At 41.3% G+C, this 17748-nt stretch overlaps 1 protein-coding gene across 2 annotated transcripts; it reads left to right on the top strand.

Moving 5' to 3' along the window:
- The first annotated feature begins 3718 nt into the window (after positions 1-3718).
- Positions 3719-14782, top strand: AKAP5 (A-kinase anchoring protein 5). 2 transcript variants are annotated; one of them, XM_028115416.2, is made up of 2 exons: positions 3719-4066; positions 7848-14782. In XM_028115416.2, exon 2 carries the CDS (start codon positions 8105-8107, stop codon positions 9392-9394), a length of 1290 nt encoding a protein of 429 aa, XP_027971217.1. In that variant the 5' UTR covers positions 3719-4066; positions 7848-8104; the 3' UTR covers positions 9395-14782. The 2 variants fall into 2 exon arrangements, with proteins under 2 accessions (XP_027971217.1, XP_027971138.1); XM_028115337.2 differs by lacking the exon at positions 3719-4066 and adding an exon at positions 5039-5153.
- The last annotated feature ends 2966 nt before the right edge of the window (positions 14783-17748 follow it).

Below are 17748 nucleotides of genomic sequence, written 5' to 3'. Positions count from 1 at the left end.
TTGGCAGAGCAGTATTTTCCCTGGTGTCCTTGGTTTTATTATCTTTAATTCCCTAGGTTCACATCAGTGTTGTAGCACAGTTCTGCCATCCAGAGAAGTGGTGGCAGTGCTTTGGGGGCATATTGCCAAGGAGTCATGCACGCAGAGCCCCAGCTTCACCATGCTTTGTATGGCGCCTGGCACATTGTACACAATGATGTCGTCAGTTCCTGTTCCAAAGCATCATGCGGGTCCAGTCTGCTCAGAGTTCACTGTTTTTGATGATTTTTTTTTAAATGTCCTTTAAGACCTCATCTGGAATGGGACTTGCTGGGAATTCATTTTGTAGATAAGGGAAGAAAGCAGTCTATTTTCAGACATAATGACTTAAAGATCATCTTAAAGGATTGAGGCTTCCTCATATCCCCAAAAGCCATGTGGGTTTACATCCTTAAGATTGATAGGAATATTGGGGCGCCTGGGTGGCTCAGTCGTTGAGCGTCTGCCTTCGGTTCAGGTCCTGGGGTCCTGGGATCGAGCCCCGCATTGGGCTCCTTGCTGAGTGGGAAGCCTGCTTCTCCCTCTCCCACTCCCCCTGCTTGTGTTCCCTCTCTCGCTATGTCTCTCTCTGTCAAATAAAATCTTTAAGAAAAAAAAAAGATTGATAAGAATAGTGAACACAATTGGCGGGAGAGGGTGAGTGGCGTTTTATAAGCCAAAGATGATAAAGCCCTAATAAGGAATGCAAATTGTTTTTACCAGATATTGCTTGGAATGAATGGACTATCACTAGTGCAAGAATTTTCCTAAGTAGGAGTAAAATATGTCTTCAGTAAAAATTCAAATGGTACAAGTTCCTTTTTCCACCTGGCAGTATATCTTGAAGATCTTACTACATCAGCAGTTTGAGATTCACCTTGTTTGTTAGGGCTGTGTAGTATTTAAACAGTCCTCTGTCGATGCACACTTACCATTGTTTCATGGGTTTTGCTATTACAAATGAGAGAGCATGGAATATTCTCTTATGTATCAGTGCAATTTGTGTAGAAGCATCTGTTGGATAAATTGTTAGCAGTGGAGTTGCTCAAAAGTGACCTTTAGCTTCAAAATGAGAGCTGGCCTTTGGCTAGAAACGTGTAGAGATAAATTATAGAAGAACGAATTTGTAAATTAGGTTTATATCTCCATTTTACAGAAAGGCAAACTTCAAAATTGCACTGCTGTTGCCTACCAGATGAACCTGTTAAAGTCCTCTGACTAAAGCCTCTCTCTTTACTAGCATTTGGTCTATCAGAGCTGTTCCTAGAAGCCAGCCCCTGCCAGGCAGCACAGAAATGGACTTCCTGTTTGTGACAGGCAGAAAACTGTGCCCATTTCACTTCCTTCCAGAAGGAAAGGATGATAAAAGGTGGCAGAAGCAGAGGGAAGAGATGAGGTTAAGAACGCTGCTGAGCAATTATTGATAGCATGGGTTTTATGGAATTGATTCTTCAGTGTGTGATTAAGAAGTGTGATAAAGAGGGGTGCCTGGCTGGCTGAGTTGGCGGAGCATGACTCTTGGTCTCAAGGTCAGGAGTTCGAGCCCCACGTTGGGGGTAGAGATTACTTTAAAAAAATAAAACTGGTAGAGACAGCATGAAGGATTAAAAAAAATTGGCAGGTCAGTTGAAGACGTGAATTCAAGACCTACAGAAGCATTAGTGCTTGGGGTACATATTAGTATGTATTGCCAGACAAGGTCGAGTGGCTTTACCTTCGGGCTAGGAGCCCTTCCAGATCACTGTTCTTAACCCTTCTCTGGGTCACTAATGCTTTCCCATCCCATATTTGTTTTTTTGGGGTTTTTTTAAGGATTTTATTTATTTGAGAGCATGAGAGGGGAGAGGGTCAGAGGGAGAAGAAGACTCCCCACTGAGCAGGGAGCCCGATGCGGGACTTGATCCCGGGACTCCAGGATCATGACCTGAGCCGAAGGCAGTCACCTAACCAACTGAGCCACCCAGGTGCCCTCCCATCCCATATTTGCAGTGTTATTGATAAAACAGATTGGACCCTTTATTCTGCACTTCAGAGACTGTTGCCATGCACCAAAGACGTATGTATACTCCTAATCCAGAAGAGGCAGCGTTTGTGCGCCATCAAGCAAAGCGGGTTACAACAGAAATACTGTTTGTGTTCACTGGTATAACCCTGATGGTGCCTAGAAACAGATCAAAATGCCAGAAAACAAGCCACAGGTTCATGTAATGGCGCACCAGGGAAGGGGATGGAAGGCTTATTCCCATAAGGTTTCTAAAATGTAAGAATTATTCCTAAGGAGTTATAAATCATTTTTGGCAGCTATAGGCCCAGGCCATGGGTAGATGGGGACCAGGATGGAGAAATGCTATGATCAGTTGAGATCAGATAAATATGAGTTCAGATAAATACGCAAGCTATTCTATTGGCACACTATGTCTGGTGATATTAACAAGATAAGCCGTAGGTAGAATAATTTCTCATCAGATTGGAGAAATATATTTATAGCCTGCTTCTCATTATATAAGCAAAAGCTACTAATGGAGTAGCAGACGGTGATATGGGTAATAGCTTACTGTCACTTAAGTGAGTTCAGGGATGACAGGTTTCTTTCACGCATGAAGTACTGGATACATTTCTTAAAACTCAGATGTGGCATCAGATTCTAGTCATATCCTAAAGAAAAATCACAGTGCAGTATTTCATTTATAGTACTATATTCTTTGAGAGTGTGTGAGTGTGTGTGTGTGTGTGTGTGTGTGTGTGTGTGTGTGTGTGTGTGGAGGTTGGGGATGAGTTTTTTGAAATACATCTTTAAAAAAATCTTCCCTTCAAATACCAAATCAGTTTACCTCTTACCGCCCTTCAGTTCCCTTTCATTAGTACCCCCCCTTTTTTTAAGAAAAGTGGAATAAGATCTACAAGTCATTTAGGGGGCCTTTATTGTTTTAACCTATTCCTTGTCTCACTTCCAACTCCTTCCTAATAAGACAGCTGTTGTACCCTGTCTTCATCTGGATAAGCTCATCTTATTTTTTTTCTTAAAGATTTTATTTATTTGACAGAGACACAGAGAGAGAGGGAACACAAGCAGGGGGAGTAGGAGAGGGAGAAGCAGGCTTCCCGCAGAGCAAGGAGCCAGACCCGATGCGGGGCTTGATCCCAGGACCCTGGGATGATGACCTGAGCAGAAGGCAGACGCTTAACGACTGAGCCACCCAGGCACCCCAAGCTCATCTTATTTTTCCTTGAAATTGTTGCAAACACCTAGATCTAGTAGATTTGGGAAAACTTGGATCTCAGCGAGTAATAGCGTCTCAATTAGTAATGAGTGGCATGGATTTCTTTTGGCTTGTTTAAAGTTCAAAAGTGTCAGTAAGCAGGGTTAGCAACCCATCTGGGGATATAAATACATTTTCACAGCTGGTGTTTGCCGACCGCACAAAGATAGACTGAATTCTTAATCACAACTAAGGCAAATGCTTAGGGATTTTCCTGTTTTACAGCTCTTGTCTCTAATTTTACCTGTAAATTTAAGACCCTGACAACTTAGATTCAGCTTTGCTATTGTGTCCTAATCGTTCTTTCTTAAATCTCAGTGAGAGCTACATAATCTTACAAAGGTAAAATATATTCCTTTTTTTTTTTAAGATTTATTTATTTTGAGAGAGTGAGAATGAGAGAGAGAGTACATGAGAGCAAGGAGGGTTAGAGGGAGAAGCAGGCTCCTCGCTGAGCAGGAAGCCCGATGCAGGACTCGATCCCAGGACCCCAGGATCATGACCTGAGCCAAAGGCGGTTGCTTAACCAACTGAGCCACCCAGGCGCCCCGGTAAAATATATTCCTGGAAAAACATCCAAAAGCAGATAACTGAGATTTACTTCCCTGAAGATCATGATCCTATCAAAGAAAGGAGGTAAGTACAACTGCTTTTCAGTAATTCTTTACTCCACTTTAATAGGGTCTTCATCTAGATGGTACACCTGGGAGGGCCCAGGAGGAGCCAACCATGGGATGGGACCCAACCCTCGGGAGGACCTCACAGCTGGAACTCCCAGCAATGCCTCGGTAGGTAATGTTAAATCCGTAGCATGTCACGTAAGCTCTCACAGGAATACCTTTCATTGGTTAATGAAACCAGTACGTTATGTGTGCAAATAAAATAAATGCTTGCGGTGCTTTTCACTATGGCTAGCAACTTGTTTAGATAAAGACCCAGAAAATGTATGAAAATATGCAACCTAGCTATCCAGTCAGGCTGGAGGGTAGATGTGCCCTTTGCTCTGCTTGGGACTGGAATTGTGAGGGAAGCCAGCTCCCGTTCCCCACCCCCGTTTAACCGAGAGGTACAAGATTAAGCAGACATTGGAAATACGTAAGGTGTAAAGGACGGGGCTGGGTTCCTGTGCCCTTCTGACCTTCGCATGCATATCGGATCACCTCTACCTGCCGCCTAGACTAGGGAGACAAGGGTCTGCGGTCTTGGGCCTCATTTAGCAATGAACCATAATAACACCATTACACCCAAAGTCACTCCTAGGAAAGGTTTTTTGTTTTTTTTTTCTGTTTCAATTCATATATGTAATTTTTTCCCCAAACAAGCTTTCACTCTGCACAGGTTTTAACCCTACTTTTTAAATGTAATATCTGCCGTGTCTTTAAATACTCGGCGTGTGTGTGGGGGGGTGCTTAAATGGAAGTCCCCTCATTTAAAACCAATTGTTGCTACTTTGCGTCTCAGAAAATGCGGGGCTCACTCCCGCGTCCCCACCCCATCTGCCCACTCTCCCTTCGGGTGGTCCGCTGCCCGTGGCTGCGCGTGCTCGCGCCGCGGGGACTCGCGCGGGGGCCGGGGGGCGGCCAGGGGGGCCAGGTGCGCTCCCACGCCGCGGGGCCAGCCGCTCGCAGGCGGAGCCCCCGCGCCCGCGCCCCCGCCGCCCGCCCCGAGCCCTGGCCCCGCCCCGCGCCCGCCGCGCATTGGAGCCGCGGACTGTCGCTCGCCGCCCTCTGGGGAGGGGCGCCGCGGGCTGCGGTCCCACGGCAGAGGGCTGCTGGCTGCTGGTGCGAGCCGGGCTTCCCGGCTGCCTGGGCGCCCCGCCCCGCGAGCGGCCCCCCGACCTCGGCAGCAGGGTGGCCGGGAACCCCGGCGCCGTCGGTAAGTGAAGGAGGGCGAGGGGGTGGCGGGGACCTGGGTCGGGGCCAGTGTCAGGTCCGCTGGCCGCCTGCGCGACGGGGTGGGCGGAAGGTCCCCGCTGGACGCCCGCAGTCCCGGCCCCCGAGGAGGCCGGGGTAAGAACCGGGAGAGGTCGTTTGCCCGCCGGAGCCTCCAGCCAGCGCGACCCTCGTCAGCCGTGTCCGCCCACCCTCAGCTCATCCTGGCCGCATGGGTTGCGGGTACCGCCCTTCCGTCCTTACCCTTATTTGAGGGAAATGTGATTTGGGGTTTCTGGCCATTATAATTGTGCCGATAGCCTGAAGCTGGGCTCTCTGTTCCACGCCCCCGGCACTTCCCTTTTTGAGTACCTGTCCTGCGCTCCGGCTCCTGCCGCTGGGCGCATCCAGTCGGAACGAGCCGCCTTCCTCCGGGTGGCGGGTTGAGGGTCCGCACCCGGCCCTGGGAGAGAGTTACAGCTTTCCCCGCCGAAGGGCTTGCTCTTGGCCTCCGGCTTCTCTGCTCAAGGGGAAAAGTGGCGTTAGACTTGCGATTCTGTCAGGAAATGACAACGGGGACTTGAAGATTACCGCAGCGATAAAAGAACCCTGCAGGTTAAGGAGAATCGTTTGCACACTAACATTCTGCAAAGTCGAACGTCTACAGATTGTACTTTCCCCATTTCAGTTAGGCTTTTATTTGGGTATTTGTTTGATTTCTACCGTAATATACATTCAAATGAGCTTCACAGGCAGTTGTCTTTGGGCAATCCAGGTTAACTTCAAATCGTACCATCTTAAACATGATCTAATTTCAATACTTCTGTTGTACATTCTCTGGTTGGTAAAAACTCTCAGGTGCTGAGATGTCCAAGACATGAGAAGACTTAGAGCTGTAGTCAGCTGTGGCTCTAGGGCTTATGGAAGCTTTGCGTGAGGAGGGACGCTGCACAATATTCATATTTTAGTTCCATCGCTGTTCTAGGATGACTTTGTCTTTCTGTCAGGGACATAGAGTATGTAACTCCCAACCTAAGGGAATATTTACTTAGATCATAAACTGATTTCCTGAGTTCCAGTTCCTTTTGTGGTTTAGACTCAAGAGCTACGCAAATAAACCATCAGTGCTGAAAGATTTACACAAAAACAGTACAAGGAAAGAGTCCCCTTGCTTATTTTAGGACATCCACCAACAAAAACTAATACAGCTTTTGTTAGATCATCACCTCACATCTGTGTTCATTGGTGCTGTCATACTATTCTGTGGATTAATTTTATGTTTATATAAAACTAATCAGTTTGCCAATTGCATAGCTTATCAATTATATTTGGCTTTCAAATTAGTTCCAGAACCAAGAAAACAAAATATAAAGAATTTCAAAAGGTTGGGGTTCCTGGGTGGCTCAGTCGTTGGGTGTCTGCCTTTGGCTTGGGTCATGATCCCAGGGTCCTGGGATCCAGCCCCACATCTGGCTCCCTGCTCAGCGGGAAGCCTGCTTCTCCCTCTCCCACTTCCCCTACTTGTGTTCCCTCTCAGTGTCTCTGTCTGTCAAATAAATACAGTCTTTAAAAAAAAATTTAAAAAGCTTGATTTTAAAATAGCAAGAATTCAGTCTAGTCTTGGTTCAATTATGAGTTGATGGGCTGACTTATGGTTAAATAAAACAGTTAAAAATTTTTTGACTAGTGAATCTAGAGCAGATTAGTATCTCCAAACAATTCATCTTTCGGATAGAACTCTAATGCCCACCTTCCGAGCATGGGCTTCAGAAACAGGCAGTCTGGTTGAATCTGATCTGTTACCTACTAGCTGTGTAATCTCGGTCAGATTGTTCAACTTTCTATGCCTCAGTTTCTTCCTCTGTAGATAGTGGTACCACCACCTACCCATTTTGTAATGTGGGGAAGATTAGAGATGTATGTAAAAGGGCTTAGCATATCCTCCTAATGCACAGAGTTGCTCAATAAATGTCAGCTATTATTATCATTCACTCTTACTGACCTTTGACTATGTGCTCATGATGGAAAACATTTGAACAGTAGATACTTAGGGGAAAAAATGTCAAAATTATAGAACTAAATTTAAGAGGGGAGAATGACAGTGATGTTAAATTTCCCAAGAGTGTGTATGAAAAGTAGCACCTCTCCGATGGAACATACATTTTTAGAACAGAAACCTTATGGTATAATGGAAAGAACATTGGAGAGTCAGAGTCTTCAGTTCTAACTCTGGCTATGACCTTATCTAACTGTATGGCTTTTGGCACTCCAACTACCCACTCTGGAGCTCATTTTCTTCATCTAGCTGGACTTGAATGATCTCTAAAATCCTTTGCAGCTGCAGAATTCTTTATTGCTTGTAATAAAATTATCCTAGCTTTCTTACCACTTTGCCCTTCATTGTTTTGTTATTGTCATCTGTTAACTTGGATTTGAGTCATAAACATCCATAAAGATAGCACAACGGAAGAATTGATATCAGATTTGCAAATATTCCAAGTTGAAGTTTTAACAAAAAGAACAGAGCAGAATAGACTCACATTGTAAACTTTTTGGTATTTTTTATTCTCCAGTCATTTCAGAAGATTATTAGATGGGAAACATGCCTGGTAGAATCATATACATTCAACTGAAATCTTTCTATAGGAAACAGTAGGCTGATGGTGAAATAAAATACCACTCTTTTTTCTCTTATCAGGTTGATCCTTAAATAAAACATTCTATCCAGTAAAGGGCTTTCATGAAGAAATTAAAGAGAGAAATTACAAGTAAGAGAGAAACCAAGAATTGTACACCGTAGAAACCACCTAAAACAACTGTATGGAGTAAGACAAAAGGAGTGAATACATCTGGAAGAAATTTTACTTAGTATATTTTTGCCCACCTTTTTGTCATAAAGACTGCTAAGGAAGAGAGAATATAATTTTCTAGAGAAAGAACGAGTGTGATATAAAAATGGAAACCATGGTTTCCGAAATTCAAGTTGAAAGCAAGGATGAGAAGAGACCCACAGAAGTTAGTCCTCAAGATGAGAGGCAGGAGGAAAGAGCATCAATGCTTTGCTTCAAGAGAAGAAAGAAAGTAAGCAAAGCAGTGAAGCCCAAAGCTAGCTCTGAGGCTGCTGGCACAGCAAGAAAGTGTCCCCCAGAAGCAGGAGCTTCCGAGCAGCCACGGCCCCCAGGGGGGGCCTGGGCCTCAATCAAACGTCTTGTAACACGCAGGAAAAGGTCAGAATCTTCAAAGCAGCAAAAGCCCTTTGAGGCCAAAGTGCAACCTGAAATCAGTGCTGAGGATGCTGATCTTCCTAAGAAAAAGGCAAAATCCGGGCTTAAGATTCCCTTCATAAAATTCTCAAAAGGAGAGAAACGAAGTAATCATTCCAAAATTATAGAAGACTCAGACTGCAGCCTCAGAGTCCAGGGAGAGGCTGAACATTTGGATACAAAAGCTCCAGCCCAATCAGATGACCAGGCAATAAAGACCAAGTTGCCCCAGGATATAAGTAAAGATGTCTCACGGAAAGGGGGTGACGAGGTCTGTGAACCAAATGTGAGCAACAGCACAACTACAGCTGGAGAAAAAATGGTTTCAGTAGAACTTGGGTTAGATACGGGGCATTCTGCCATTCACCCAGGAGCACTAATCCTTGAAAGAGATACCGAAACGACGGAGGAAAAACAAAGTGTCCGACCCCAGCAAGCAAGCCCACTTGAAACTTCAGAAACAGAACATCAGCCACCAGTGGTTTCTGATGTTCCTCCCTCACCTGCAATCCCAGATCAGCAAATTGTGGAAGAAGCCAGAAGCAATATCCTAGAAAGTGGACCAAACCGGGGAGAGCATGAAAGTAGAGAGATTATAGCTGAAGAGAGTGAGCAGAAAGACACTAAATTGAGCCAGGAATCAGAGCTGAGAGAAAATGAGGTCACTGCAGAGAAACCCAAACCAGAAGAAAGCAAAAGAATGGAGCCAATTGCTATTATTATTACAGACACTGAAATCAGTGAATTTGATGTTAAGAAATCTAAAAATGTCCCTAAGCAATTCTTAATTTCAATTGAAAATGAGCAAGTAGGGGTTTTTGCTAATGATAGTGGTTTTGAGGGTAGAACTTCAGAACAATACGAAACACTCTTAATAGAAACAGCTTCTTCTCTTGTCAAGAATGCTATCCAATTGTCTATAGAACAGCTGGTTAATGAAATGGCCTCTGATGATAATAAAATGAACAATCTTCTACAGTGACTTAATTTCCAGATCATGGAAAGGAAAAAAAAAAAGCTTCATGTTAAATTATGTTGCATATTTGTGGCATTTCTTATTCAGTTACAAATGAGAGGTTTATCATCCGTGGAATTTACAGGTACAGTTCCAGCCCAGAAGTGCTAAAGAATTTAGTTTATAAAACTCTCCTACCATTGAAATGCAGTCACTTCTGGATTTTGGAGGAAGTTAGTGCAGATCACAATGCAAGTGACATACAGGGAATTGCTAAAATGACATGTGGAAGTTGGGGTGCTTGGGGGGAGGCTGTATTTATTGAGCACTTATGGTATGCCAGAAACTCTTTAATATTCTCTGATGTCACAAAGCCTGGTTTCCTTTTGATAGTTCAATCCTGTGTATAGGTTAACACCACATTCGATTTTCACAAAAAAATTTTTTACAGTGCACTTTTATGTTTAAAATGGTGAATAAGGTGAGCTGTTTTTGTGAATGTGTGATTTACAGTTGTTACACTCATAGGCAGTAGTCTTACCTCAAAAAAATATTGCCTTTTCCTAATTTCAGCAGAATGTGCATATTTGAATTAAACCTGAGTGTTTTTCTCGTCTTGCTTAAATACCATACAGAAGCCATTCACAATTTCTTTCAAATAGCAAATAATTACCAAGTGCAAGGGTGTGGAAATAGGCAGTGCATTTTCCCTGTCCATCTTTTTTCTGCCTCAAACAGACCTGTCTAAACCCATTTCTGCATGGGGTCATCTGCTGAAAAGTGAGAAACAAAACCCAAAAAACTAAACAACAGCAACAACAAAAACAAGAAGAGTGAAATACTGTTTTCCATCGGGGAGAAGGCAAACTGCCCAAGTAACAAATGATCACAGATAACGTAGGATTCATCTTGCAGGATTGTGCCTCTAGAGACCACATTCATCCACCTCTCTCCAAAGAGGGAATTCACAGCCAGCTTGGCAGTAAAAGTCCCAGGAAATCATAATAACTTAGTGAACATATTATTCACTTTTGATCAAGAATGAGCCAAGTTCATGGTTGAATAGAAAGTGAAAAGTTATTGCTAAAGTACATTGTATTTTAAATGTCAGTATTCTCTCATTGTGCCTGTGTGTCAAGAGACACTAGTAACAAACGTTTTACATGGATTTTGAAAATTAACTTTTTCATCAGTATGTTCAATCCAGCTAATCCCTTACCAAAAAAAAAAAAAAAGAACTTAATGTAATGAGAAGGGCTTATTTGCATTTTATCTGGTTATTTAAATCATCGATCTCATCAATGATTGCCATATTTTTTGAAAAAGTAATTCCATTTCAATCTTTCCTTGTGTGAAATGGCCATAATACTACAACACACTTCCCTACCTCACAGGTAAAGTTCCAAATTGTATGTCCCCACTGACTAAATGGAGGGACAGCGTTACTCTGACAGTAGATGAAGTAAGTATAAAGAGCTTTCCACTCGAGTTGCAAAGTATTTGTTAAAGAGGATTTGTACATTCTTGGAGAAAAGAGTGTACTTTAGATGAGTGTAAATGATCTGGTGACTTCTTGCATTATTTATGGCTTACGTAGAGAAAGTGTGTGCTAATTTGTCCTATAGACCCTTCTTTGTTTCTTTCTGTGAGTACATCTTGAGACCTCTGGCAGAAAAACCTAATCTGACTTTGGAACTGAACGAAATAATGGATATTATTAGCAAGATTCTTTGCTGAAGTGCAAAATTATTCCCCCAGACTTTCTTACCTTCATGCCTGTAATCTTGAGAAACCCACAAAAATCCTTCAATTTAGCAACACAAAAGTGGATTTTCAAAACATATGACCCAAGAAATGAATTTCTTTTAGTTGTACAATTTTTAAACATTAAAAAAAGACTGCTAAGTCATTCTCCCTAAAAATACTCTTTTTAATTCACTATATGTGGTGCTAATGGACTTGGATGGCTACCAGCAAATATCATATCATATTTAGAAGTAAACAATTTTTAAAAATCTGATCAAAGTTGGTGCATTTTACAGTGTTTTAAGGAATCCTGTCTTCATTTATTTCAAGAATAGCTCAAGCCAATATACTTGCATTAAGTTTTTTAGTAATCTCTAATGAATGAACACAAAGTATAACACTTACAAGTGATTGAAAATATTTTGGAAGGCTTAGGCATATTTGGGAGTTTTAAAAACAGATATGAGGTAAATGCGTGTAACTAATTATTTTTGTTAAGAAAATAACACTTTCTCTAGTCCTGGGTTTCTACTTTTTTTTTTTTCCTACTATGGTTTGATATATATTTTTGGTTAGAATGTATTATAATTGATTGTTTTTGTGATAAGATGTGTACTCCACCTGCATTCATTCTTAGGTGGTTCCTCCTTAATCTTTTCTATTGAGAATATCTGGTGAATTAAATAAATAGGGTTCCAGTCTGAAAAATGAATCCAGAAATTAATTGGTCTCAATCTGAGTATACCTGCCACATGGCCAAATCCTATTAAAATGAATTCTAAGATGATCCAAATTGTTTTGTTATAGAAATAAGCAGGGATCATATAACTTGGAAGTCCCTTATAAAATATATTTCATTTTAATAGTATTTATTTTAAGCAATTGGACCTTATATGCAAGACATTAAATGTATATAAATAGGTCCCTATTCAGTTCATACCTACATTAGACATGATTAAAATGATCATTTAAAAGACAATTTAATAATAGCACATTAATTTACATTTACATTTGCTGTGATAAATGCTGCTTTTAATGAACACTTTATTAATTAGCTGGGATTCAGTTTCCCTTTGAACTCAGAATTTTACAAGGTGGGTTGGTTTATTGGATACTTGTTAATTTTTTCAGCATATTATCTTCTCCCTTTTAAGAGTCAAGTATTATTCACTTTGCTTTACAACCCAGTGAATATGAAAACCCTCTTCTATTTTATGTAGCACTATTCACTTAACATTTTCTCAAAGTACTTTATAGGATATAAAAATAGTGCTGGGTAACATTTAAGTAAAGATAGCAGAAAACAAAAGAACTTTCAAACAGAAATTATGTTCCCTGACACCACCTCCACCTGGAAGAATAATAAGCATGTGGCACAAATGGGATTCTTCAGAAAAGCTGTCTGCATAATTTTCTTTCAAGGTAATGCATTTGACAGCACAAAGTTTGTGATGATCTTAATTGGTCTACTACTTAGTGGAATCTAAGAAACTCTCTGATTTATTTCTGAGAGATAATCTTATTTCACCAGTGTCTATGAAAAGCCATACTGCTAATGATCAAGTTAGAGATGTGGGTCATGGGAGGGCACCAGCGAAATCTGGCTTCTGCATGCAGAAGTTAACTCTGGAGAGTTAACTTCATCAATGTGCTCTGCTGATTGGGGGTTGGACAGACTTTACAATGACAAGTTGCCTTATTTTTTATAGTTAAAGAGTTAATTTGCAGGGGGTTGGGGGGGTAGAGCAGAATTTTTAAAATAATTGTTAGGCTTTAGAATCCCATTGTTTGGAAAGGTCCTTTTAATGTTAACTTTATTCAGATATGTAAAGTCTTCTAATTTCATCTGATACTCAGTACATCAGGGGTTGACTTTTCTGCCTGCCATTTCTATGTTTTTTAAAAGTCCTTGCTTATGGTTTCAGGTTCTTTAGGTTCAAATTCCTGTGATGTTTTACTGTGTAACATAAAGTTTCTTATTATACAGAATTCAAAATTTCAGACAATAGTACATTTTGTGGTACATTTTTGAAAAAAAGTTCTTGTAATCCTTATTTAGTTACAAAAATTAAACAGAAGGAAGCTACATAAAATTTAGATGTCCTGATTAAATTCAGTTTGGTTCAACATGTGTTGGATATAACATATGCCCAACACTGTAAAGGAGACAGGCTCCCAGCCCTCCAAGAGCTCAAGCTAGGGAACAGCAACCAGAGGAACTGGGACAGGGATTAAGGCAACGAGCCACAGGCAAGGAACATCGTGAGTGCCCTAGACGGGAGAATAAAGAGCACGTGGTTCATTTGTCCAGTGGTGGGGGGGGGTGGTCATCTAAATACAGGGACAGTTTGAAAGCATTCCATTTCTAAATATTTAAACAGTTATATTCATTATGATTTGTGAACAAGTGCAGAAAAAAAGCCTGCATAATGTTACATATTTATAGTAGTTCTTTATCTGTAAAAATGTTAAGTGGATGAGCTATTATGAAAGTAAAAATTCCATATTGTAATTTCTCATTAAAATCAGTACTATAGGACTGTGGATCAGATGCTAATATTTAAGAAATACTCTGTAGAAAAAGGTTTCAACCTGAATTGATATATGTATGACTCTTAATATAGAATAAATGTTATAGTGGCTCATGTTTATTTTATTTACGTCTTAGTATATTATGTTTATTTCCTAAAAGTATAAAGATCACACTGATGGAACTGTTGAGTTAGCACTACCAAGAGTTGTGCTCTGCTGATTGGGGGTTGGACAGACTTTACAATGACAAGCCTAAAAGAGCCCACCTCCAGCAGAGAGAAACACAAACACCTCGAACTTGAACTCAATTCCAGTCAACTATCCATTCATCTAAATGGCATATCTGACTTTGATGCCATCTATAAATCTGACGAAATTGTACTTGTTTTCATCATCTCTTGCTATATTCATTAGTTGCCATTTCTACATTATATTAACCTATGAATTGTTAGTAATCTTCATGACTTTCCAAATAAGCAATCTTGGTATGAAAATGCTTAAATTATTCAGATGTTGCCTGCTAAAGCTGGGTGTTTCAAAAGCTTTGTTTATGAAGACACTGATTTTTTTCCCCTAACATTAACAACCCTGTTTTTCCTAAAGCACAGAGCAATGGTAATAATTAGACTCTATGAAAGAATGTACTTTCCAAATCTCGGGACCAATTTAAAGTTGATAGTGTCTGGGGTGCTTGTCTAGCTCAGTCCGTAGAGCGTGCGGCTTTTGATCTCAGGGTTGTGAGTTTGTGCCCCACGTTGGGTGTGGAGATGACTTAAAAAAGAAAATAAACTGGATAGTATCCTAAAACTTTTTCCAAAGCAAACTGTTTTACTAATGTACAAACCCTGTACATAAGCTTACTTAATATTTCACATCTTGCAGAGTTTTAAAATTCTTATTAAATCACATCTTTCTAATAGATAACACTACCTTTTGCAAAACCTGCCCTCACAGACAATTCTGCTAATCCTTTAGACCCACCAGTACTGCTGAAGTCTGGAGTCCCTGACCCGCTTGTGAGTGCCTTTGTTTTTTCTCCAAAAGCTTAAGAACACCAGGGGTTGAGTTTCTGAGCTTAGGAAAGAGTGAGCGCCAACAGTCCCCAACTTAAAATGTTCAACTAATGATTTTTTGATTTTATGATCATGTGAAAGCAATATGCACTCAGTAGAAACTGTACTTGGAATTTGGGGTTTTGAGCTTTCCCACACTACCACTGTGCGGCACGCTTCTCTGTCCTGTGCTGAAGCAGCGGCAGCTGCCACAGCTCACACAACCGCGGGTCACCAGGGGGCAAGAACCGATGTACTTACAACTGCTCTGGATGCATACAACCACTCTGTTCTTCACTTTCAGTATGGTAGTCAATAAACTACCTGGAATATTCAATACCTTATTGTAAAATAGGCTTTGTGTTAGATGACTTTGCCCAGAATAGGCTAAGGTAAGTTTTCTGAGCTATATTTAAAGTAGATAGGCTAAGCTATGATGTTCGGTGGATTAAGTGTCTTCAATGCATTTTCAACTTACGATATTTTCAATATGCAATGGGTTTATTAGGACATAACTCCATCATAAATGGAGGGAGATTATGTGTGTTTGTACATGAAACATGGCAGAGAACAGTACACATCTGCAGAAAATCCTCAGCGAAGCTGGTCCCAGGTGCCATGAACAATTAAGGAAAACCTAGGTAGGGGGAGGATGGTGTGGTGGCCCCCAGCATAGAAAACTCCCAAACTAAGTATTGTCTCTGTCAATTCCAACTCATCCTAACAGCAGTGGTAGCCGTGTTCAGTTTCTGCACATTAGCAAGACAAGATGCACTTTCCTATGACTCGTTTTGTGGCTAAACTCAAATAGGACTTTCAGCCTTGATTTTTATTACAGTGCAGTTATGGGGTAGAGATTCAGCCTTTCACAGCTATCCTGTGGCCATAAAACCCAGACCTTCCACTTCTGCACTCCTGGAGATGGGGAGCCCAGAGTGACACAAAAGCAGATGCAATTATTTGTATACTTGTCCTCGAAGCTTTTATTCCCAAATCCTTACTGTGACATGTGTACCTTCGGGGCACAGGAAGGTCTAGTCAGTATGGCTACAAGTGAGGTCTCTGGACCGTATCTGTGATTAGTCACAACTAATGCAGCTACAGGCATGCAGGCTCACATCAATCACACATGCTTATACATAAATTACAATGCAGAGGTTCCATGTAGAGCAGCTGTTTGTGACATAAAAACTTGAATATTGCCTCTCTTTAAAGACATCATCCAAAACCGGAGTACTTCCATCCTCCTGATTGGAACTAGTTAGAGGGGCTGCTGGGTGGCTCAGATGGTTAGGTGTCTGCCTTCGGCTCAGGTCATGATCCCAGGGTCCTGGAACCGAGCCCTGCGTGGGACTCCCTGCTCAGCAGAAAGTCTGCTTCTCCCTCTGCCCCTGCTCGTGCTCCCTCTCTCAAATAAATAAAATCTTAAAAAAAAAAAAACTAGTTAGAACTGTCCTTGTACTCTGGGTAAGGCTGAGATGTACAGAATGCCAAAACAATTGGTCACCATTCAAGTGAAAAAAGTCAAGCTAACTTTCTGATATTTTATCCAGGTGTGCCACAAACAACCTTATCAGCAACTTCACTGATTTCAGAGTGAATTTACTTAGATATATCTTTTCAGTTTTATGGGTTTCTTCTGTACCCTTAATGTCTGGCTGATGTGTGTTTTCTGACCTGTGGAGGTTTAATAGTGAATGATAATCATTATGGTTCATTAAACTCTAAGACTTTTTTATATCTAGGTGATCTTAACCTTTTTTAAAAATTAAGGTATAATTTATATATGGTAAAATCCACCCTTTCTTGTGCACAGTTCTACAGATTTTGACAAACACATATAGTTGTGTCACCTAGGGAGTTTTTTTCTTATTCTGATTTCATTATTCTCTATACCATATGTGTATTTTAATTTCCTGATTGCATCAGTGAAAACTGCTACTTGTGCAGAAATTTAAAATAAGGGCTTCTTAAACTCAACATTTAAACCAGGAAGAAAAAACAAGGCTGCCATGCACAACTGTGCAAACTGGACAGCCCAACTGCCGAAGTCTTCATGTGGGGAGTGGCGCCCCCTAGTGTTGATTGTGCATAATCTGCATGGCCGTCTGTGGTGGCTCTGAATAAGCCACCAGTTTGAGAGATACGCAAAACTGTGGTGGTGTTAACAGTGAAACAGGAGATGTTTAAAATAAAAAAAGGATGCTTCCATTTATATGCCTTTCCTCCCACACTTTAAAAGATTGTGATGGAAAGAGAAGACAGGAACCACTGAGCTTTTAGCACCAGACTTTGCACATATGTGAAAGAAGGGCAGTTGCAAAATGAGAACTGGTCTGGTAAAAACAAAAAACAAAAAAACTTGGAGACTCTGCTGAAATCTCTAGTCTGCATTTTTTAATGTTTATCTTTTAAAAAGATGTATTTATTTGAGAGAGAGACACATGCGTGCACACAGGGTGGGGGTGGGGCAAAGGGAGAGGGAGACAGAATCTCAAGCAGACTCCCCACTAAATGGGGAGCCCAACATGGAGCTTGAGCTCGATCTCAGGACCCTGAGATCATGACCTGAGCCGAAACCAAGAGCTGGACAATTAACCAACTGAGTCACCCAGGCGTCCCTCTGTTCTGCATTTTAAAACATTTTCTCCCACCTTTGCAAATGTTATATCCTTCTTCTAAAGAACCACTATAGGTTCTTTAGATATTCCTCCCTACAAGGCACTTAGAACAAATGCCAGTTACCAAAAAAAAAGCCCTTTTTTATTTTTATTTTTTAAAAATATTTTATTTGACAGAGAGACACAGAAAGAGAGGGAACGCAAGCAGGGGGAGTGGGAGAGGGAGAAGCAGGCTTCCTGCCGAGCAGGGAGCCCAATGTGGGGCTCAATCCCAGGACCCCGGGATCATGACCCGAGCCAAAGCAGACGCTTAACGACTGAGCCACCCAGGCGCCCCCCAAAACCCCTTTTTTAATTAGTAGATATTTCCCTACATATGGTTTGAACTAAGTCCCATACGGCTCCCACTACAGAAAAATGTGGCAAAACT

Source organism: Eumetopias jubatus, unplaced genomic scaffold (genome assembly GCF_037043125.1).
Source record: "Eumetopias jubatus isolate StellerSeaLion01/CBP00866 unplaced genomic scaffold, mEumJub1_p1.0 scaffold_7, whole genome shotgun sequence".
NCBI classification, from domain to species: Eukaryota; Metazoa; Chordata; class Mammalia; order Carnivora; family Otariidae; genus Eumetopias; species Eumetopias jubatus.
Note: the sequence above shows the minus strand (reverse complement) of the source record. Positions and strands in the feature narration are given on the sequence as shown.